Raw genomic sequence first — 24,501 nt, 5'->3', positions numbered from 1 at the left:
CTGCCGTTTTAGTTACCACAATGATATAGGAACACAAAACCACGCGGACTGAGTCTGCCATGAACGTGCATTGTTTGCTCCAGTTCCCAGATTCCAACCATATGATTCGATGCCGGCGTTTCAGTTTAACTGTTCCGTCTGCCATGACACCCATGATCTTGTTGAGTATTACCGTCAACATGTCTTCTTGTTACGAAGCAAATGACGAAGAAGCGGGCTGTGGCACGGGACGGAGCGCTCGCGCTAGGCCGCAGCCATTAAAATCATATTTCACCGGTCATCATGTCGTTCTGTTCCATAGCTAGGCACTACGTATCATTCTTTTAGCGGTACGGCCACACTTTTATTTGCATTGATAGCTATGTAGGACCGCTTAGTTGTAATAGAGGGTGCCCCCATCAACGGGAGCGCAGCATATTGAAACCCAAAATTCGAACATTCATCTGCTGGCTGACAAAATACTATTCGAAGCGGCCCGGAGGAGGCGCTCTTCGTGTTGTCGAACTTCTGTCTAGCCTAAAATTCACTCCAATTTTGATTTGAAGGGTGGTTTAATTCCAGGGTAGTTAGATTAGGGCACTAAAAGAAAGCTACCAGGGGCGCTTAAGTCTGCTCATGTGCTATAAATGCGACAGCATTGTGCTCTAGCGCTGTTTCCTTTGGTGCGTTTATGGTTGCTGCTTTTTGTAATTATTTTGCGTTGGCCACCAAACCGCACACCATTCGGAGCACCGTGGTTTAATGCCCATAGTATACGCAAAAATTGGTCATTCTCTACTTACCATTCATAGATTGCGGCGAGTCCTCATACCACTACCAGTGCAGTGGCGCTGAGGTTAAGTGATGCGCCACCACTGCACTGGACTGGCAGGTGTCTGTTCCTGACACAGCCACCCGTAGAAATTGTGCGACCCATGTTGCTGGCGCAACACTCCTCCGCACTTACCCGAGCTTCCTCCCATTGGCTGCAGCTTGCGCAGCACCCCTCCGAACTTACCGGAGCTTACCCGAGTTACTACCGAGTAACCGAGTTACAGTATGACTCCGGTAAGCTGGAGTAAGTGTCCACACTTACTGTTAACACTTTCTGTACGCACTTTCCGTGAACGCCATGCATGAACCATGTTATGCTTACGCATCAAAGGTGTAGGCTGGAGTAAGTGTCCACACTTACTGTTAACACTTTCTGTACGCACTTTCCGTGAAAGCCACGCATGAGCCATGTTATGCTTACGCATCAAAGGTGTAGGCTGGAGTAAGTGTCCACACTTACTGTTAACACTTTCTGTACGCACTTTCCGTGAAAGCCACGCATGAGCCATGTTATGCTTACGCATCAAAGGTGTAAGCTGGAGCCAGGTTTTGAGTTGAAGCCTGGTTTTGAGTACGGCGAGTTTTGAAGATGGTTTTCGTGGGTAATTCTGCACGTCTTGCAAGTTTGTTGCACTATGTAAAATAATTCATTTATAGCACTCCAAAAAACAGAAAAGCGTTCCGTTTCGTAGCCAGGACAACTAATGTCGGCATGCCTGTATCGTAGAATAATATTGTCACTTGACTAACACTCTATTGGCGCCACGCATTGGTTGAACTACATTAGTTTGCATCTGCTTGGCCTAGATAAAGGCTGGATCCATCCGGATTCTTCGCCTTCGCTCGAGCTCCAGGTTGCTTTTTGAGCCCGTCTAGTAAAGCTCCCCTTTAATACGTCTACCGTTTGTCGATGACAATATTACTCACATCGATCCCCTATGATGGCTTCGTAACCATTCAGAATTTCGCAGCTCCTCATTTAACATTAAATTGGCAGCGGAATTGCAAATCCCCGTTTTCCGCTCCCGGGATGAAAAGCAATACGAAAAGTGTCTGGAAGAAATTAAATAACACGAAACTCCACCGCTCCCAGAGGGTATGTTCATTTCGCTATGCTCCAGATTGACCGATAAAAAAAACATTCGCTGTTAAGAAACTAAAGGTTTTTTTTTTTTTTTTAAGAAGAGGGGAATTGTGGTGCTTTATTTTAGTTTTCTCGCAAAGAGAAGAGATTGTAGAGGTGTCGGTGCAGAATTTCCATCGCGTGTTGATTCAGAGACAAAGACCCACCTTTTCTTTCTGCCATGATCGCTTGACGAAATAGTGAACGGAAGTCTTCATAATTTCAAGGAGCAATGTGTTCAAACACACGACTATCTGGGAAGCAAATAGGAAAACATTGCTGAACTAGAATTCTGATTACGACGAAAAAAGAAATTTTCTGTTGCGTAAAACAATTGCGTCAGTACAAGTTGACCACTTTCGTTCGAAACTTCCGACACCTCCTACGCTTCTGAACTGTATGTCAGTTCTGCGGAAATTACAGCAGTTATGAGGTGGCTGATCCCCAGCAACCTTAAACAACTTACTGCGAATGCCTAAAAATTATAACCAAATAAGTAAAGATTACTCATACGCTGTCACGCCTACGAGTTTATTAGCGAGTCATTTCACTCCAACAAAATTCTCTTCGCCATCACTAAACCAGTACGTTTATCAGAAAAAAAAAAACGACTTCATTCAGAGCAGAACACTTCAGAAGTAATAAGCCTTACTAGCCATAATACTCCGTCGTATCTAACAAATTATAAGGTCCATAAACTGCACGGCATACTCGAGCACATCTGTCAAATTAATATCATCACCACCATTGGCTAGGTTCGAACAGCCCGCATTAATATGGTCTCGCCTTGTGCGCAGCACGGAACAGTGAAAGGAAACCAGCCAACAACCGGATTGCTTTCATAAAAATACTCTTTATTTGTATGTCTGCATCGCGGTCAGTTTCAAAATCCGCGATGGCCATCAACACCGGCACTGCATGCTTTGTCCACTCTTCAGAACAGTCGACTGAAGCGCTCCAACAGATACGTGCTTGTAGAAACAACCGTTGCATTCTTCTTCAGTTTACGCTCTTGGTCTTTCTCTTGGATTAGCATAGAGTAGTCCATATAGCTATAGGCATTCGCAAAAGTAAGTAGCTCTTGTGTATCGTAGGTATAAACAAGTATAAACTACACCACGGAGGGCTCTTAAACAGATGGTGGGATTCAACAAAAACCTATCTGCATCACAGTATACGCACCATAACAACGAACGAAAGCGACAAAAAATGCGGGTGTTTCCAGATGAAGGAATACCAAAAATAAAGGAGGCTGCAAACCTTCGCCGCTTTTTCGCCGCGCGCCACTGTTCTCCGAGAGAGGATACCATTTAATTACAAATATATGTGCGTTATGTACATCTTAAATACAAAAACTTTGAACGTCCGACTAGGCGTCCTTTAAGCTTGTGGAACAGCATCATCAACAAATCTGAAACAGAGGCACACAGTGTTATCAGGAGAGCATGGACTTACTCAATCGCTCCCCGAAAAGCAAAGTACACAAAACAAGCAACACCCTTTTTCCCGTCTGGGTCAGCCATGAGCACTATGTTTATGCCTTTTCTGGTTTCCTAAATTTCCGTTCCACTTATTTTCATGTCCATCTGCAAGTAACGAACCTCACGTTGTACTTGGCCAACTTAATGCCTTCCTTCTGTTGTTTGTCTTTGCCTGCATAAAAAACTGTCTCCTAGCTCTAACAATCTTTCTCCTAGCTTCAACGTAATCTTGCCGCTATGAAAGTAAACTTCTGCATGAAAACAGGCCACTGTCTTTACATTTCTAAGAAGAAGGAATAATTTAATGATTCTCAGCAGATTCATTGGCTTAATCTAATGCTGTAGAGCTTAAACTGAATTAAAAATGAGAAGCTGCCGCGATTGGCTTTGAAGGAGAGTATAACAAAATTCACTGTGCACATAGAACACTTCATCTTTGTACACTCAGTCTGCGATTCACATCCAACATATGTGCGTGTCTGCTACCTTTCTTTTTAAGCATCGGCGCGCATTCACATTCCAGAATAATGTCGTGGTGAAGTTTAATTTGCGTTCCTTATTCTAGGAGGCACAAAAAAATAGAAACCTTTTAAAAAATCAGGTTCATGTACAGCTTCATGACGAATCGACAAAAGGCAGCATAAAGTGAACGAAAATAGCTCACTGTTCTCCACAAAGTGTTCATTGTCGCAAATGTCAGCAGTGGCAAGAGCGAATGGCTGCATTTCCAAACGGTTTATTGTAGTAAACAAAGTGATAATTAGAATGCATCCAATCTATACTTTTCTCAGTGTACGCCACGATTATTGTGAATACGCTTATAGCTATAATAGTATATGTGAAGGCAGTTTTGACCTTCGATACAGGTTCCACCGTGAGAAACTTACTCTGAAATAACTTCACTCACCGCTGTCGTCTAGATTCAGGTGTTTCTCATTGCAATGACTGTTTACAGAAATGACCATAAGTGACTATGTGATATGACCACGAACCAAGAAAAGAACCACAGATACAAATACCATTTTGAGACTTCACCCACTTTTTTTTTCTCTAATCTTGAAAATAAATCTTCCAAAGGAAGGTAACTGCGCGCTAGAAAGGCGCTGTAAACATCTTTCCAGAAAACAGTTAAAACTGAGCTACTCTTTTTCTGCATAGGCGCTAACAGTGAACAGACTGGCGATGTTACCGCACACGAGCAAACGCAGTATGCACAAGCAGAGTACTCCAGAAAGCAATCGTCCTGAAATACAGGTACTTTCTTGGATTTAGCCCGTAACGTAGAGACCAGCACCTCATTTAAAAGCCTATTTCTACCTCCTTGTAGACAAGATTGGCTAATGAGTGACGACTGGCTAGGCCCCATGATCAGTAATTGCAATATTAAACGCTACTACAGCTATAGAAAATATAAGAATTGTGCGGTGCACTAATCAAGTGAAAATACTAAAGAAAGACTAGCTAAAACCAAACAGTGCCACGTTATGAGACATCGAACCTTACTAAGGCGACGCCAGAAATTTCAACTCACGCAAAGCATGGCTCGACGTTTATAAAAAACTCGTACACCGAACCAATATTCTTACTCTTAAATCTGAATTCCACTTTGGTATTCTTTCATTTTTCTTGAAAAATCCTCCCTGCCTCAGTCAAGGATATACCTAGCCTCTTCATACTAGGAATACAAGAGAATGAGGCCAGTGCAAAACAAAAAAACGTTTAAATGTCCCTCGTGCTCGTGATTGCTTGTAACTCGATGACTACATTCTCATTATCATGAACATGGTCATCATGACTGAGCCATCGTCGGATTCGCTGTTTTAAATGGATCTTGAACGATCAACAACTGGTCACCTATGGCTTTTCACTAAAAGTATTTACATGAATGTGGTTCCTGTCCATTTGGGCAAATATGCCCAAGTGTGTCTACACACCGGTTAGTTTTTTGTGCCATGTGCGTTTAGCCTCAGTTTTAAAAAAGGAACACTGTTCTTCACCTGGGACTAGTCTTCAACTTGCAACGGTGAAGGCGTTCTTTAGAAGAGTCAGGCCGACAAGCAGGACCAGTAAGCTCTTTGGCATGGAGATCTCTGGTGAAGCGTCTGAAAATTGTGAATAAAAATATACGGTGCAAAATTACAGCTGTGTCACAGCCAAGAGTTCTGTTCACGACAACTGTGCCGATTCTGTATGCACGTTTGCTATGCAAGCACATGCTAATATTGCTTTCAACAAATAAGGATACAAAGTCCCTAAACTGTCACGCTAATATCTACCAATTTTCCCAATGTCGGCAGTACATAGCCCATAGCGCATTCTATATATCACCATGATTACCAATATTAAATTGACAATTTGTTTGTCGTAAACCGCAACGAATCGTATTAAATCTCAGCGTACCAAATTAGATCTGATAACTCTACACTCCGAAGTAGAACCTGCTCTTCTACGCGTTTTGGCCTGAATTAACAAAAATAAGTGATTATTTTTTCACAGAAATCTATATACTGAATTACCTGCTTTCTTACTGATAAAAAAACTGCACACACCGTAAGGTCACTGTTCTTATGAAAGGACCCCTACCATGGCTGCCGTCAGTGTGTCATGGATTCATTAGCTTTGCTGCCTTTCACAGAATAGATTTAAAACGAAGATATTTCCGAGCTGCAGTATAAAGCCAACTTGTGGGCACAAGCTCTCTGCTTACATTTATGCACTATTCAAACATGCTTCCTCTCTTAGCCCTACCGTACCGATGGCCAAGATGACTTTTAAAAACTTCGCATTCTTGGAAAGAGCAAGAGAAGCTCTTTTCGCGCCCAGGCTAGCTTCTGCTTGCAGAAAACTGCTCCCGTACTTCTCATTAGGGGCTCTTTAAAGCCCTATTATTCGGTATCGGTAATACATTCGCACGGGTGAAAGCACAGAACAGCAGAACCCCTACGTCGCGACTTCTGAAGCGTTAATGAACCCGTGTTGTTTAACCTTAACAATTGGTTGGGCTGCTATATATGTTGAGACCCAAAGGCAGAGCTCCTGCTTCCGTCAGCATTCGTTTGGTTTTCTTCGTTTCCTCATTTCGCTTTTGAAATTTTCCCGTTGGCTTCAGATTCATTGCCTAATACGTTTCCTGTGAATTATCATGACCTTTATTTATTCACTGCTATACATTCCCCTTGCCCTTAAGTCCATTACTGTAGAGGCGAGAGAACAGAGTGGCTGCAGTCTGTGCAATAAAAAAAAAAACTTTTCTCATTTTATTGCTTCTCTATATTTGTGTACGTGACTAACTTAAAATAAAATACCGACTGTGGTATGCACCTCCATGTTTTTATTGGCTTTTTTGTTTTATTTATTATCGTGAGTACAAACAGCAAAACAAAAATCTCAATTATCTCATGATAATGGCAACACGCCGCACGTTTTACATTGCCCACATAACAGAGCATACGGGGGAGGAGCGGGGAGAGGGGGGGGGGGGGGACATCTGAAATTTCCGAAGCATACGAACGGAAGATGTCTAATGCTGACATATAATATGCCAGCATCTTTTAATGCAGATTTAAATTTTCTGCCAGAATTTTTTTTCCTTACCTGAATAAGCAGTCAGTCAAACAAAAACATTTTGTACCGTTATCGCAATATAATGCGACATATTTCATTCGAATATGCGAATAAGAAAGATGTTTTAATACGTACCCGTTAGGTAAAGATATCCTGAAACGAACACAAGAGAGAGATGATAAGAAACAGATCGCACGATATTTTCATGCGGTGCACTGGAACTCACACTTATTGCACAAAATCAAAAGGCTCGTATTAATCATTTTCGTATCAAGGCACTGGATTGCAATATTATCCAAAGGTTCCATGAACCGAAGGTTCTGCTTGAAGAAATCAAATTTACCAATTTCATTTTACCTCATTCTGACGGTCCTATATTTTCATACTAGAGGCCTCTGCTTTATCGCGAGCATATGTAACGATGGTTATTTTATTTTGCTAAATTGCGCCACCTCGTTGTGCTTTGGCTGTCTGGCCCAGCTGTATATCATGCTGTCATTTATGTCATAGTCCCTGAGGTCGCCTTCGCTAGCAGAGACATTTGATGTTGATTTGCTAGTATCATTAAAATGCCAAAAGGAGTTTCGACACTTCGTGAGCAGGCGAACCGAGAAATTGCCTTCTAGAGCGGCGCTGTCTTGTAAGCGAACACAGAGTGACGTTAATGGATCTCACGATGCCATATTTTTAAATGAAGTTTTGGACCCCGTAAATCTGCTCATGGGTAATAATCAAACTACGACAGCCCGTGCGTTTTTCTTTTCATTGCAAAAACATTTTGTTCCGCGTGACAGGACTGCAAAAGAGACGAAAGAAAAGGGCGTGTTGGAAGTTTCAAGACCTAGACGGCGATAATATTTTAAGCTTCAAGAATAAAACCGACATTAGACGGCTTTCTTTTCTAGGAATTATATTTTTGCAGTTTCGGAGTCGGCTTTCTTTTCAAATGCCGTCATTTCTTCCAACAACAGTTTTAAAAAAAAACGCTTTTACAAGAAGAAGTGGAATTGTCTCATCGCTAGCGCAACGAATTCCTACTCACGTACTGCGTTTCGCGCCTCCAACTCGATGTCTTTTGTGCGGGTAACAATGATTCCAGCAATGCTAAACGCTAAATTCAAGACATATGCGCGCGCTTTAGTGCGTAAAGTAGCTACTGTCGCCAGTTAATACGACAGTAACAATCCCGTGCAATCATTCCAAAAGGAAAAACTAATTTTCGTTCTGCCTTTTCTTGCTTGGCCAAGCCAAAGAGAGCAACGCCTTGTTCACATAATCTTCGGGCGCGCACTACAGATGGAATTTCATGTTGCGCATTTTACTGTCACAAAAACCTCTCTTAATAGTGAACGAATTATTATTTAATCAATTAAAGCCATAAGACAGAGGCTTCTATGTGATATTGTATAAGCTTCCATACTCGCTAGCTGTTTAACCTATGAAGTATTTCGTTTGTCAAGCCTTACCAGGATTGTAGACCGTTCGTCGCCGCACCTCGTAGTCGGTGCCCGGGATCTCGAGCACGCATTCGAAGGTCACCGCCGGCGGGAGCTGCTCAGCGCTGAATGATCGCGACAGCTCGATGTCGTAGGTTCCGTTCGTCTTGCGCGTTCGGGGTCTGCCGCGTTGCAGCTCGGTGCGTCGCATGTCTGGCGTGATGCCGAACAGCCGCAGGGTGGGACGGGGGTGGAGCCCCAGTGCACCGCAGTGCACCTCCACCATGGAGCCGCTGGCGCCCCCGCCACCACCGGAGCCGCCCCCACTCGATGTCGACCCTGGGGAGCTGAGGTCGGCTGGAACCCCAACGCGGGCCCTGGCGGCGGTTCCCAAGGACGAAGCAGCAGCGGGGGACGCGGCTGATGCTGACGTGGTCACATACGTCAGGGTGAAGTTCTTGGCTGGCACTGCGGGTTAACATTTATGGCCACAGGGTTAGAGGCCGAAATGTGTAGTTGTGCGAGAGCTGCAGCGGACATGAACTAAGCGTAACTGTCACCCCTCCATCCGCACGCACATCAAAAGCAAAACAAACACATCAACAGCAACTTTGCTGCAAGGTTAAACTACAAAAACAGCCCCTGTTTGTGTTGCTCTGTGCTGTTGGCTTTTCTGTGTACGCTTTCAAGCTTTCTTAAAGTTTCGTTACAGCCTGGTTATCTCAAGACTTACGCACGCTACAACCAGAAGACAAAAATCTTAAGATTGGCAAAGCCCGGTACCTTAACTGTTCTTTCTGGGAAAATTACGCTTCAGGGCGGAAACAAATACCCTGAGTTGAGACGTCGTTTTGTATTTAACAGACGTACCTGCATACGAGGAAGCTGTAAAAGTAAACCCGGCAGTGTTATTTTAAGAATGCAATATGTACACCTATTGGATGCGGCACATTGACAGGTCTATGGCGAACGAAAAGTTGTTCTCTGGCGCTGCACATAAAAGTAGTCTCATCTCCCCCGTTAAGTTTTTCTCAAAGTGCCCTGGCTCTTTTGGCAAAGAGCATGAGGCAGATAGGCTGGCGGCGTCATCTACCGGCATTTTATAGCAACAGAGAGGAACTACCGAGGTGTGGCCGTAAGAGCAGTATTTCACAATGAAGTATTTGCCAACGCGTCGGCTTCATGCATTTCTTATGACCTAGACGCAAACTCGGAGCGGTCCCCAAGCTTCCCGAGAGCAAACGCTTCTCAAAGTGCACACGTGCTATGTATAAATGCCAGCACCCCTACCCAACTCATGCGTAAAGCAGCGCAACACTTCAGTGCCCCATTTATTAACATTCTTGTACACCTATTACGCTGAATTATTACGCACATTTAGCCGCATACAAAATGCAGTCGCCCATTTTTCTTCGTTCTGCAGCGTTACGCCACGAACACGTACGGTAAAAAAAAGATATATACACCGGAAGAAGACAGAGTGCTACACGGCGACGTAGGCACGTACGACCGCTGTCCAAACAGCGACGTGTCGCGATGCATAACGCCCCGGTGCCCAGATCGACTCGGTCCTGCAAGCACCCTTGTCGAGGTCGCCAAACAACCAAGTCTGCCAGGGGGGAACCTCTCGAAAAAACAAAACGAACGACGAAAACCCCCGCACACGGGAACAGGGATATCGTTGCGAGCCTCCCTCGTCGTCTCGTCGTCGACACGTACGCCCACGTGCGTCGGTTCACGGAGAACACGCCCCGAGGCGAGGCAGCCAGCGGTACCGTACGCCTTCTTCCCCGCGCGTCGTCCGTGACAGCGCCGCCGCAGTACACAGCAGATCCCTTCCCTCCTTTCATTCCCGGATTCCCTCAAGCGGGGAACGCCTGAATGACTTCCCACCTCGTTTCGAAGCTTTTATTTTGCCTCGCCCGCTCTCCTACCCGCCTTTTTTTACGCATCGCTTGCCGTGACAGCGCTCGCTCGCGGGGAGGGGCGCGAGCTCGGGAGACCCAGGACGCATGGCGCGCGGTGAAGAGTTAGTGTACGTTGTGTTGGACGGGGAGGCGGGCGTAACTGTACACCGTAAATGGGTGCGGGACAGTCCGGCGCACTGATGTATCGTGTTTCTTCTCCCGCCAAGGCTGCATGCACTAGGTGCTGTTCTTTGGCGTAAAGTTGTCGATAGGTTTACTTCCGCGCTTTGGTGCTCGAAATGTGCGGAGCAGGGCTGGGGGCCTAACCGTAGGTATACGCACACACGGGGGAAAGTGAGGCTGGGAAAATCGTGAAACAGGGGAATGAATAGGCGGGTGCAAACGGGAGCCGCGAATCTGGAGACCGGTTTAGAAATAATGAATGAGAAGGTGGCAATTACCGCTTAGGATCCGCTCATGCTGGGAAAAGGAGTGACGTGAGATTTTTTTTTTCTCTGTTCTCGCACCCGTTGTGACGCACCTAACGAAGATGGACAGGCCTGTTTTATTCATTGCTTGCTTTACTTATGCTCGCTTGTCGGTGTCTGCAATAGCGGGTTCAACGATGCCCGGTCAAACGAGCACGAACACGATTTCGGCGCTTTCACGCACTTGTGCGTGAACAAGCAGGTGGGGAAAAAATAGTCAAACAGAAAATAATATCCCCAGAAAGGGCGTGACGGAGAGAGCCGGCTTACTGAACAGAAAAAAAAATACAGCATGTATACAAAGCGACAGGTAAGGGGTGCATAAAGGGTGTTGCTTAGTTACACTGCGTATAAAATTACGCTCAAATCTGTCACAAACCCCTCATAAATTGTTTTTCTGGAAAGGAACTGGCGCAGTGTCTGTGTCTCATATCTTGGTGGGCACCCCAACCGCGCTGTGAGGGAAGGGAGGAAGGTGGGAGTGAAAGAAGAAAGAAAGAAAAAGGTGCCGTAGTGAAGGTCTCCGGAATAATTTCGACCACCTGAGGATCTTTAACGTGCCGTGACATCGCACAGCACACAGGCGCCGTTTGCGTTTCGCCTCCGTCGAAATCCCTCTTCGTTTTCGACTTCATCGTTCTTTCAGCGCTTTTCTCCAGGTGTAGGGCGCAGCCAATCGGAGATGAGTATGGGACACGGCCTCCCTTTCCTCTTTCTTCTTCTCGCTCTTCTCATGGGGCTCGATTTTTTGGGTGCGCCTGCAGGACTTGTGATGTGCAATACTTGCGTTTGGAGTGTAGTACATTTCAAGGCCTGAAATCTTGTCTACACATGATGGCGAAGCTTCTGGAAAGGTTAAAGAGAACCCTTTTGCTAGGTCTCACGCGACCTCCGAAAAAAAAAAAAAAGCGTGTTGATTTAGAATCAAGGCAACCAGTTACCTTCTTTTAGTACCTTCCAGATCCTAATCTAGCTCAATTACCAAGCAAGTAAATCGCCTACACATATGTCAGAAAAAATACGCAAAGAAGCAGTCCACGTTTCCTATTGATCCCGGACACTATCCCACCGGAAAAGTATAAAAAAAAGAAATGTAGCCTTTCTTTTTGAATTTAACAAATTTATATAGAGCCAACGGTCAGCGTCTCCCTCTGAAGGCTAGCTTATTACCGTACTGTGCAATCCTGCTTTAAGCTGTTAACGCGAGGTGGCGGCTGTCAAGCGACCTAGAATTGTAAATGTGGGGAAAACATGAAGTGAAGTACAGGCTCATTTACTTTACCCTGATTTTAAACAAAATCAATGAAATATCTTCCCTTCGTTACCCCGTGTCTCAAACTGTCAACACATGAAGTGAAGTACAGGCTCATTTACTTTACCCTTACTTTAAATAAAATCAATGAAATATCTTCCCTTCGTTACCCTGAGTCTCACACTGTCAAAGGAAAAAGAAACCATACATTTCAAGCCCAAGGAGCTTGGTGGTGAAACGCTCATATGAGCACTTCCCCCTCCAGATCCGAATTGACGTCCACACTACAATGATAAGTTCCGAGCAGCCCCGACGCCTCGTCAAGCCCAAAACGCTTCAGTCAACAGCTGCTTTGTTCATGTTTCTACCTGGGCGGAGGCTGATTCAATTCAATTCAGTTTATTTACTTGGAACACGTTCGCAAAAGGCTGGTGACATTCGATATCCGGCGTTTAATTCGAACCGGACAGGTCTCATCACACGACCAAGACCCGTCAAGACTGTCGCGCTGTCCACACATCTCGTGCCGGTAACCGATCCTGTCACTAAGTTAGGCTCTCATTAACTGCCACTCCGTTCGCTTGGTTCTCGTGATACTCCATCCCGAACCTTGCTCAGCTGGCTCCCAGAGAAACGAATGCCGGAAGTGCCGACCCGGCAGCACTCACTGGCGCCGAAAGGGGCGCGTCAGGGCCTGAAAGGCGAACCAGCGAATACGCATGTATCGACCGAGCCAGGCATGCCGCCAAGTTCCTTCACTTTTTTTTTTTTTACTGCTTTGCTCCCATATCCATGTTTCCAGCTGCCAGCTAATCTGCGTTCCTTATTTCCTCTTTTTTTTTCCTTTTTCTCCCGTCCCTGATGTTTACGAGGACCGATCTTATTTCGTATTCCCTTTTTTTTGCTCTTTGCCGCTGGTGCCGTGGCCCGAGCCACTCGCGGGGCCGGGAAGCTTATATGGCGGGATCATGCGGTTTCGTTTCGCCTAGGAGCGGCCGGTAATGAGCTATGAAAGAGGCTTACTGACCGGTCGATAAGTTTAATAAGCGAGGAGCGCTGATCCTGGCGCATGGCGCGTGCAGGACGAGGAAAAGGGTTGAAGCGAGGGATGAAAATAAATAAACCTTCCCTTAGTGCAACGCCGCGGTGCAGAGTAAGCGTGCATGAAAGAAGGAAAACTAGAAGAAAGAAACAGGGTTCATATTCGCTACGAACCAAGTTCTGCGTATCGTGGCGCATGTACAACACTTCCAGAGGTGGAGGCGAATGGTACTGGCGCCGCGCCCTGTGTGATTGAAACATAACAAAAATGTAGCGCTCTGTAATACCAAGTAAATTCAGCGTCGTGGCAACTCATTCCCGTATCCAAAATAGTGTCGCACTCGGAATTGCGTCGTAGCATTTTTTTTTTTTCGCGAAATCTAACGCCAGAGTGACACTGTGTACTCTTCGTTTTCTGTTTCACATCAAAGCAGCGCAGTGGAAGGTGTATTTAATTAGAGCTGCGTCTAGCTCAGATGTCTTGTTCAGTATTAAGCCAACCCACACTGCTTAGAATATTGGTCTCTCTATTTATTATAAATAACAGAAAACGGAGATCTCGTGTCCTTGGAACACTTTCAATCTTGCTTTGATAACTTAAGAAATCAACTTTCAGACTACATTAAATGTTTCTTTATTTAACTGTACTTAGTACAGTCTTCCTCCAACAATAAAATCTTAATAAACTGCAGTAGTTACTTACTGCCTGCCTCAGGGTTATTATTTTCTACTTTCTGGAAGTTAAAAATTTAATGCATGAAATATAAGCGATAGGTCCTTAAAGTTTACGAGAAAAAAATGCAATCATCGAATGTCCACTTTCAAAAGAAGTCGGAATAACACCCAGCGAGTATGTTCATTCTGTGCTAATTTTGCTTCACAAAGCGATGTTTGCAACGCGGCTGAGGTCGTCTCTCTTGACTTCGATACTTCATGTAATGGTCGTTACAACATACTTAGTTCAATCAAAATAAGCGCTTAAAGGGGTCAGGTTACAAACCAGCGATGTAGTTATTATTTATTCAGTACGAATGGTTGTGCAGTTATCTTTTTATCTTTGCATTCTCCTCAGAAGCGACGCATCAGTACTCAGAGTATGGCGCCTGTCAATACAACAACCAATCCGCCAAATGGATGCCCGAAACATTAAAGACATGGCAGGAAAATCTGTACCACTTAAATAAATTGGACACTGAGAAGCTTGTGTACCGTCGGCCAGTATTACCTCGTCCCCTTCCTCTTCGAACCCAAGAATAAAAAAAGAATATAAAATGAAAGACCGTTATGAGCGTTCCATATTAAACCGCGGGTCCTACGTAACCCTGTCTGAAGGTCAGTTTTCCATTGCCCCTCTAGAAAGAGTGATGATAACGTTGCCACCTTCCCCACTCACAGGAAGGCAAGTATCAAAGAATCGCACAAAGGGGAGACCACTGGGAGCCGTAAACAACCTATCCGGCGGACGACAACAAAGGCCCGTTCTCCATGTTGGAGCGTCCCTTGGCTTGTCCGGACCATCTCTGCGTATAGCGTATGCCAAGACAGGCGTAGGTCGGTTTAGTAAGAGAGTGAAACTACAGAGCAACCACACCACTTTCTTTGGCGGCGTTTGGCGAGTCGTCCCGTCCTGTAGAGGGCAGGCAGTGTTATTACACTAGCCAAACTATCAGGCAGAGTGCTACCAGGGACGTGCGATGCCTGCCACCGGCCAATGATAACAGCCCGATAACTCTCCTTGCTCATCAACGCTAAGTAACAGCCAGTGGCAGGAGTGGTGGTGTGTTGTGACATACTAGGCCGCGCTGGTGACTTCGAAGCTCTTTCATGACAATCTATGGAGCAGAGCGCTGTTTCTCGCTATTTTCCTGATTTTCCTGTGGCTTGCTTGGTTCGCATGGTTCGCCTCTGATACCCTCCTATAACGGCTATGCCCCGCAGTTTCACCGAATCTCTCCACCTGCCCTCCCTTGCCCTTTACGCTGTAAGTTCGTCACCAACAGCCTATGCCTTGCTTGTACGGAAAAAGAAAGGGACACTAAGCTCAAAGCAGCCATCGACGTTTTTGTTGGTGGTCGCTCTGAGCGCACGTGGAAAGAAAGCCTAATCACTCAACAATGTACACCCAGCAATCCCTTCGGGTACTCGGCGGACAGAGACCAGCGACATGACTCTGCCTCGACCCTGAGCTGATAAAAAAGCCGTTTTGAGCGGCACGTTTGCGGTACTGCGAAGAGGAAATCTGCTCACTCCAGTGCGAAAGCCGCAAGCGCCGCAGACATCAAGGCCGTGCTTACGTGACGCACGCCGCCAGCAGAGCAAATAAAGGCGTATGCCTATTAGGCTAAGTGCGCTGCTTGCTCACTGTGTCAGCTGCCGCAAAATCTCGCGTAACTATCGCGTTGTCTTCTGAAGCACGTTCGTTGATAGTGCCCCTGCTGTTGACATCGAGCTGCACTTACCTGCGCTAGCTTTCTGCGCATTACTTGGGAGAGCTCCTCAGCACTTAAGGAGGAAAATATAGCAGATACTTTAAGCATTTAGAAACAGATCAGGGAGACGTACAGCCGGCCAAATCTTTAGCTGGCGTGCGCGGCGGCCGCTTTTTCTGAGCTCCTGCGCTTTGGGACGAAGAAAACTTGCGGAAAGCTCAATATTAAGCACGGCCTTAGCGAGCTTCTGCTTAAATTCAATATTTTCGCAAGTTTTCTCCGTCATAAGCAACAGGAGCGCAGAAAAAGCGGTCGTCACGCACGCCAGCTAAAGATTTGGCCGGCTGTACTACATTTTCCAAAAGTAACCAGGTGGTGGGGTTTGTCTCTTAGCCATATAGTGAGGCACTTATTACGCAGCTTAATCTTAAGCGGAAGTAAGGTAAGGAGAACCCTTATCCTCACCTTTTCAGAGGTTATGTTCTTTAAGGGCTCCGTAAGAAATCCTCTAATAGATCTAGAACCAAACCACAATACCTGGTTATGGCATCCGTGGAAGTCCAAAATCAATGAGAGATGAAGACGGGTGTTCTTTTCACGTTAAAGAGAATTCGAACGCTGTAGATGCACAACGAGCTGCACAGCATTATAAAAGAAGAACTCCTTTAGGAACCCTATTTTAGACAAATACTGTCAAATGCTGTCTATTTTGAGAGTCACTAATGACTGATATAAAGCATTGGATCCTGTGCAAACGCCAGACTGGCTGTTTTTTAACCGCTCTCGTTACAGATGGCCGAAGATCAGTGATCAACAATAAAACATTTCCTTTGGTTTAGTTTCTAAGACAGACCTGAAGTTGTAGCCTGTTCTTTGAAAATAAATCACTAATGTTTCTGTAGAAAAAAGAAAAATTTTGATTTCTTCATATCCGTCACATCATATTTGCCATACTGGGAATTTAGGGAATAATTGTTTCGCATATTCAAACGCCCGACAGAATCGTTTTAGAATTTTTCAGGCTCTCTTAACCGCTGTTTCAGTAGCGAAAACTAGCAGGGTGCTGTTAGACGGGGCTATTCTGGACTTTGAAACAATGCGAGTACTAGCTCAAACCAAGTGCAGCCTATTTCAGTGTTAAACGTCCCATATGTGATACGATAAAAATTTGTGTATCACGCTCTAATATAGGCACATGAGAAGCATAAAAAAACATGCTGATTCTCTAGCTCCATTGCGAAAATCATGCGCGAATTTCGCAATGTACCACGCCGCCAAGAAATGCATCGAGCAGCATGATCGACACATTGTGAACTTTTGTACAGCGTTCTACACTCATGACCCTCTAGTGACGACATCAGTCCGAACAAAAGCACTGTCATACCCAGCGACTTGCTGTGCTAAGTCACAACAAGATGCACTTCTAGCAAATGAGCGATGAAAACTGACAACAGAAAAACCTGTCCATGACCATTATGACATCACTACTGTTAATCGGTTTAGTGCACATCAGTCTAGTTACTTAGGGTTCAAAGACTGTCAGACTGTTTACTGCATTTTAGCTTTCATGCAAGGTACCACTTAATATGTACTGCGCGCATTTCAGGAATTTTGGCTAACTATTCAAATTTACAACGTTTCTGGTTACTACTGTATTCAAATATTCCCACTCCATGGCTACCTCACAAAATACTCCGATAATTAATAAGTTCAGTAAGAGTGCCAAAAGGGCAGTCAGGGTGCCTTGACAGTCGTTTTCATCGATAACATAATGGTAGCTAAACGGCGACGAGTTTCACATTTCTTTCTAACTCTCTAGGAAAGCAAAAAAAAAAAGTCATAGTTAAAAAGCTAACATCTCCACCTCTGGAAAAAACGATTCCACCGTAGTCGTATAAATAAAGCACATGAATGAAACTCCCAAGTGCAGCATACACGCTGGTATAAAATCTATATACTGTCTGTCTTAGATCTTCATGCTCTAGTTACACTTCCACCTCTCAACTTCTTTTACCAAGTAGAATTCTCGACACAGCGGCACTGGCGCCACAACTGCAAAAATTTGCGTGAACTCTGGCCTGAATGTTCCCGAGAAGCTTTTTTTCGTTTGTTTTTTTTTATTTCCACGTCCTGTATTTATTGCCGCTGGCACGCGGCTTTATTCATTTATTTTCCATGCGATGCGCGAGAAGACTGCTCGGAACAATCGTGATGGGACGCTACACCTTCTAAAGAGTTCGAGATAAATCTGGTCCCGTCTAATCATCCCGTGAAACTAGTTCGACTCCGTTGCTCAGTAGCTGTGGAGCTTGCTTCCTGCGGCCAAGTTGACCAGTTAAATCACTACCAATGACATGGAGACGAAATGCAGAAACACCCATATAGCCAGATATTTATGTCTGGCTAACTTCAGGCTGCTGAAATCAATCCTAAGCCCTCCACTACAATGTGCTTCAAAGTCCACTGCTTTGCACTAGCACGTGTTCATTAGTTGTTGTAATTATTATATGCATGTTTAATTGCTCGGCAAGTGCAGATTTTTTTGGCGCTGAGTCGTTCAATTTCAACGGCGGCTAATTCACCCCAATAGCAGCATTTAAACGCCGATCCCTAATCGAAGGATTTGGACGTGAAAGAAGCAAGACTGAAATCTTGATTCTACAATTTTATGCAAGTCTTACATTCGTGCATTATCTTGACTACTTGATTTATTCGCGGTCATAAACTGTAGCCTTCATTATGAAGGCAGCATTACATCGTCCTCTTGCTTGCGCCGCATTGGCCGCCAGTAAATCCAGGTCTCTCGGCCTTGCATAAACTATATGACAGTAGGTTTTAGCCCTGGAATTTCTGGCGGGTGGTTATGGAGAATAGCAACTGGACAGGCATGTGACCTCCAGCAAAAACAACACTATATGGGACCCAACTTCAAACATAACTGTGTACACTGCAACGTCAGGCTTGTTTGAACACCTCTTTGTCAGTCTCTCAACTTCCTGACGGCAGAGTTGCCAACACCGTCAAGTGAAATTGGATGGCGAGTATCCGGCGCCAATATTGTCACAGCACTTCCTTCCGTGAGACACAATCGACAGCGCCCACTTGCGAAGGGCTTGGAAAAACTCGATGAAGGACGACAGGTGCAGACTTGATCGAGGCTGTCGCGGGACTCCAGTCTGGCTGAATAAATAAGCACCTTTCTGCTCTGTCACCCAACACATTTCTCCACGGTCGCTAAGACCACACAACGCCATTGCTTATCTTTTTCTTATCTTTTCTTTGTTTATGTTTTACATATGGCTCCTGTCGTCCCTCGGGTAAGCTAGAACTCATCAGCAAGATAAAACGCCTAGCCCTTATTTGACTACGTGATATTTCGCAGCTCGGTGGCTGTAACCGATTTCTTCAAAAATTCCTTAACGCAAGCCTGATAAAGAGCCAAGATATACATTGGGGCTGCAGCCTACACATACTAGTGCGGAACCTTTAACACCACTTTATTTTGTGCTCATAAAGAGCAAGAAAGAAGCACAGTATTAGGACGACGAGAGAAATGTAGAAACATGGGTGCTAAGTTTGGAATTAAAGTAATATTTCTTTTGTCGGGTAAAGAGGAAGGAATAATAAGAAACACGAATCAGATCAACGAAGTGCACGCGTTGAAAAGCCAAGCCTTCACAGACTGAGCTCCAAAAATAGCTTGTTTACTGAAAGAAGGCTCTTTTTCAGTGGCCCAGATCATGCGTTAAAAATAAAGCAATGACGAAAAGTTTTCATTTCAACCTTTTTTCACCAAACGGCGGCAAACAAACCACGCTGTGAAGTTCTCATGTTTACACAGTCACGCCGCCCCGTACTAACCGTCAAACTTTAGGAACTTGGCTACTTTGGCTGTGAAACAAACGGCAAACACCAGACGACAGACGGTGCACTGAAACTTCAACATTTTCGCCACTCTTCCCAGTCGCCACCTGTCGGAAGGCGGAGCAGTTTTGACTTAAAACAGCGAACGGAGGAAAAGAAATTACTGATCGCACAGGACAACTCGTAAAACCCGACGCGCGCCGAGTAAGACTCAGGCTAGCCAAAGCCTGAACAGAAAGCACCGTAAGACAAAGAATTAAAAGAAAAAAGCGGCAACTTCGCTTCGAAGCCTTCGGGAAAGAATGGGAGGACCAGCTGTTTCAACAATTGGCCGGCCGCTTTCCCGCCCACGTTGTACCAGCAGCTTGCGCATTTGAATTGCAGCGTACCTCGACGGAGGAAGGAAGAAAATGGGGGGGGGGGGGGGGGGGATTGTGGCAGCTCGCGTGCATGTTGAGCCTTCTCTTGCCAGAGCGTGGCGGTGGCTTTTATTGCCACTCGAACGCCACCGCGCCCACAAACAACGCCCCGTTGCACTTTCTCTTCCTTTCCGTCCCGTCTCACCTTTTGTGTTCTCTTGCTTCCCCATTTTATAGCTATTCTTCCCGTTTTCTCCGTTTCACCGGTTACGCGGCCCTTCCATCTTTTGTTCCCGCCGCTTCCTTCCCGCCCGCTGACGTCCGTACACTTGGCGCATTTCTCGCCTTTCCCTCGGAGCCTCCTATCTTGTTTCCGTCCCTCGCATTCCTCGGAACACTTTGTCTTCACTCGCCCCCCTGTCCGGCTCCCTTTCCCCTCATGCTCCCTTCTTTACATATTTGATATCTCTCTTCCGAGCCTCTTTTCATCCAGCTTTCCACACCTCTGCGAGCGGACTCTGGTTGGAATTTTTCAGTCATTTTTTTTGTCTCGTTGTTTGTCATTCTTAAACCCCGTCCACTTCTTCCAGTTCAATCTTCGTTCTATTCTAGAAATCCTCCATCTTGCTTCACCTCTTCCTTCCACGCTTACTGCTGGCGGGATGCTTGGCGTGCACTGTTGTGCCCTGTTGCTTTTTTTTATTTTTGAATCCTCTGTTTCTTTTCATCCAATACAGAAGCAGCAGCCACAGCTCAACGGGAGAAGGTTGGATTGGTTTCGCATGTTGGAAGAAAGAACTGACCGTTTCGAATTTGGGCTGCGTTTCCCATTTTATCCCTCCTTTCTGTCGTCGTGTTTCTTTTTTTTTTTTCTGCTATGACCTGCGCATGCCCTTTTTTTTAGAAGCTTTACGCGCTTTTCCGGGTCTTTCCTGCAACAGTGGAACGAATTTTCACAGTGTAGACAGAATGGCGAAGGCGCACTCGAGTAAATAGCCCGTAGATTTCTTTTTTTCTTTTCCGCGTACACGCCGCCATTGTGTTACGAACTGAAGAGCGATATTTGAATCGTATCCGCTTCAGTTCAACACCTTTGAGTGGGCGGGGACTGGAGTTCTCTGATTCTCCTTCTATCGCAATTCAGATTCAGGTTCGAGGTACCGCGCGGAGAAATCTAGTGACCTTTCCCATTTTATCACATTTTTTTTTTTAGCGCACGTGTGAAAACGCGTCACCGTGAAGATGAATGTATAAATACGCGAACGGAATAATGAAGCCACTGACGCTCGGAGAACGCGTCGTGCACGATCGCGCAACCAACAGCGCTCAATACTATCGTTAAGCAAAGCTTCCTATTTATAGCTGCCTTCGGCTGGAACAGCACTGCTGAGACCAATTTTATGCGCTGCGTTTGCTCTTAGGTGAGTTATATCTATATCACTGGAGTTTCGGTATTTAAGCGGACCTTTCTTTTTCTCAGCCATTCTAAGAAGTTCAAAGTTTGGAGGTCTCCAGAATACAAGAACTCTAAGCCTTTAGAGAAGTAATGACAGAAGCTTCCCGTTGCTTCTAAAACTCTGCAAAGCTAAAGGTGCTATTAGTGCCACACTGCAATACCCAAAATCTAACGAGATGATATTTTGAACTTTTGATGAGGATTTACTTCCGTGGTGCAAGTCTCTTCGTGAACGGTACGGCAAAACAGCGCTGACGGACAGGACGGAAGAAGATGAGACAAACACATGCGCTGATGTTCAGCGCATGTGTTTGTCCCATCTTCTTCCGTCCTGTCCGTCAGCGGTGTTTTGCCGTACCATTCAACATGAACCAACCAGCCCGACTAAACCCTCTCCTTCTCTTCGTGAACGTTTGTGACCTCTGCTTTCTTCGTATAGGTTGAGTCACGTGACTATGACCGTGTAAAAGCTTCTCCAATACTATGAGACGGCTACCTGCCTACCTGCAGCACGGAATCTGTGCAGACGCTACACGCTCACTGGTTAATTTGTGATATACAGCTATCTTTATTGCTGTATATGAAATCTTGGAGTCTACCTGCAATATTGCATATTTTGTCTGTGATATTATATTTGTACTATATCCAGACTGTGCCTGTATGAATGTAGGATGTCTAGGACCTAGTCAGGTGACCACGTGTGTCACCTTTAGCCCTCTCCACTAAGACAATTGTCTTTTGTCTCAATTTCAATAAACTAAAAGTCAAATATTGTGAGTTAACATATTTCTCTTCACCCGCACAGAGAAGATGTCAAGTGTTCTACGCACTTGTCCAGAGCGCGAGAACGGAGCAGCGCAGTTCAAACAGATTAGCCCATTATTTTAGTGCGAAAGCACAACCTAAGATGGTCCCAACCAAAAACCTTACGGCCTCGGAGTAGCTTGGGTAAGCTCAAGTTAGTTCGAAAGAACATCGCGCCAGCTGCAGCCAATGGGAGGGTGACCTTCGGCACCCTTCAGGTCTCTTCGTTTCGAACCTTTCGAGCAAGGGGTGCTTGCTTTCGCACGTCCACTCGGTTTAACCACGTGAAAACTCGACCACTTTTTTTTCCGTCGTCGCCGATAGCAGCGGACAGAGACATGGGCGCCACGGGGCACACTCACCGTAGACCATCATGGACTGCTCCCGCGAGTCGATGCCGGCCAACGAGGAGACGACGCACGTGTACTTGCCGCTCATCTCCGTGGTGGGCCGTATGATGCGCAGTGCCCGGTACTGCGAGTCCCGTGGCCCGCCCACGGTGTACGAGTCGTCCAGGCGGCCCGTCAGGATGCCGCTCGCCTGGCGCGAGTTCAGCTCGGGGATCCACTGGTACACCGGCTCCACGAGGTCGTTGAAGAACCACTTGACCACGAGGCGAACGTCGTGCTCGTTGTACACGTACTCGCAGTCCAACAGCACGGGCTCCTCGGTGCCGTTCTGCACCCAGCGGGGCACCGACAGCTTCCAGATGGCCACACACCGGGCCCCTGTGTACAGGAGAGAAAGTAGAGAGGCTCTCATGGATTGCTCCTGGCGGCTAAGCAAAAACCGGCGACATAAAGAGCAAAGAGCGTGATTTGTTGTGTAGGTGCCTCGGTCGACAGCCGCCAGACCAGAACCTTTGTGCAGTCCCTCGATAACCCTTAAAAATTCTAAAGGTCCTGAAAGATGAGAACGAAAGTTGGGAATGTTATTCTCAGATACCTAGCTACTGGGTTGGCGTAAGGGCTTTTCGCCTTAGACTTTTCACAAGTCTTAAAGATAGGCTTTCTTCGTTAGAAGAATGTTTTTTTTTGGCATAGCATTATCAACCATGTAGTACATCAGAACAAAGCTGAGAGGTGCTAAATGGTGGGCTGGTTAACTAATATTGAATAGTCAACTTTTTATTTATTACAGTTAGGCTCCTAAATTATTAAAAGGCGTGCTGCCCACCGCAAGTAATATCCATATCAGTTCTTAAAATGTCTAAAACTCGATTACCCTCGGTGCTATCGCCCAATAAATTTTGGCCATTTCGACGAGTTACGTGGATTGCAGAGGTTGCTTTGCCTGCAAGCTTCTCGAAAGCACATGTATTTGCCGCGATGTAGCCAGAATTTGTTGAGAAACAGTGTTGAGGGTAACCGCGATTTCTAAATCCTAGAAACTGATATTGATCTTACTTACGGTGGGCTGCACGCCTCTCAATAATTAATGAGCCTAACAGTAATAGTTAAAAAGTTAACCTTTCATTATTAATTAACCAGCCTACTAGTTAGCACACTTTAGCAGTATTGTGATGTGCACACGGCTGACAATGCTATACCGAAAAAAGCGCTCTTCTAACTCAAAAAGCCAATTTTAAAAAATTGTGTAAAATCTTAAGTGAAACACCCCGTACAGCTGAATTGTAAACCTTCTAGCGTGGACACTTCGGCCTAAGGGCGTACTTGCTCACTGAACATTAATGTCAGTTCTTTTTCAAACTAAAACGGAAACCAGTATCTGGTCCTTCTTGCGCGGAATTATAAGTTTACTTGTTGTACAGTCTTTTTGTGGTACTAATAGCTAGTGCGAACTGGTGGTCGTTGAACGCCTGAAAGTCTGCCCGAATGACAGAGATGCAACTGCGTATAGCCCAAAGCAAACGAAACCAGCATTGCTCAAGCTTGCCAACGTCCTGTAAGTTGCCGTTATTGCAGAACTGCACACCTCCAGAACTCTTCAAGAAACCGGGTTGAAACGACTAATTGAGACACGGGTATTTTTTCTCAAGTTTTATGCGACTGGCCAAGTGAATCGCAGATTAACTCGTACCCCATTCACAAGCAGTGGGGATACCCCAATTTGTCTTCCTGCGACGAATTCGGCTAAATGCATATGAAATCGTAAAACAGACTATGAAGTGCAAAAATACTTGCTTCATGTGAATGGTATCTAGGCCAATAGGCAATCTCTCCTTTGGTTAACCTTCTTCTACGCTCTTTTTTCGTCACAAATCGGATGAGAAACAGTAACACGAACTGTAAGAATTATAACAAATTTTAAGCAGAGGGTAGCTATGAACGACAGCGCTATTCTAAACCTCATTATTAGCATTGTGTGCGCTTGCGCGTGGCAATACAACTGCGTTTTTCGAACACAGTGTCTGATTTCGGCATTAAAATATAGTATGTGTTTAAAAGCAGTGCTAATGTCAAATATTGCATTGCATAAAACATAGTGTATTGCATCGTACAAAGTATTGTATCTCTTTTAGAA

At 45.4% G+C, this 24,501-nt stretch overlaps 1 protein-coding gene across 1 annotated transcript in view; it reads right to left on the bottom strand.

Annotated features, from left to right (window-relative positions):
• Positions 1-2,794: 2,794 nt before the first annotated feature.
• The window catches only part of LOC149340669 (uncharacterized), a 112,809-nt gene continuing 91,102 nt past the window's right edge, over positions 2,795-24,501 (bottom strand). The window contains exons 2-6 of the mRNA XM_089551328.1: positions 22,380-22,745; positions 8,448-8,885; positions 7,117-7,134; positions 5,415-5,519; positions 2,795-3,347 (exon numbers count right to left, since the gene is read on the bottom strand). Coding sequence (XP_089407454.1) covers positions 5,428-5,519; positions 7,117-7,134; positions 8,448-8,885; positions 22,380-22,745 — 914 coding nt within the window. The 3' untranslated portion in view covers positions 2,795-3,347; positions 5,415-5,427. The remainder of the gene's footprint in view (positions 3,348-5,414; positions 5,520-7,116; positions 7,135-8,447; positions 8,886-22,379; positions 22,746-24,501) is intronic.

Source organism: Amblyomma mixtum, chromosome 6 (genome assembly GCF_055824585.1).
Source record: "Amblyomma mixtum isolate Tamu chromosome 6, ASM5582458v1, whole genome shotgun sequence".
Classification (NCBI taxonomy): Eukaryota; Metazoa; Arthropoda; class Arachnida; order Ixodida; family Ixodidae; genus Amblyomma; species Amblyomma mixtum.
Note: the sequence above shows the minus strand (reverse complement) of the source record. Positions and strands in the feature narration are given on the sequence as shown.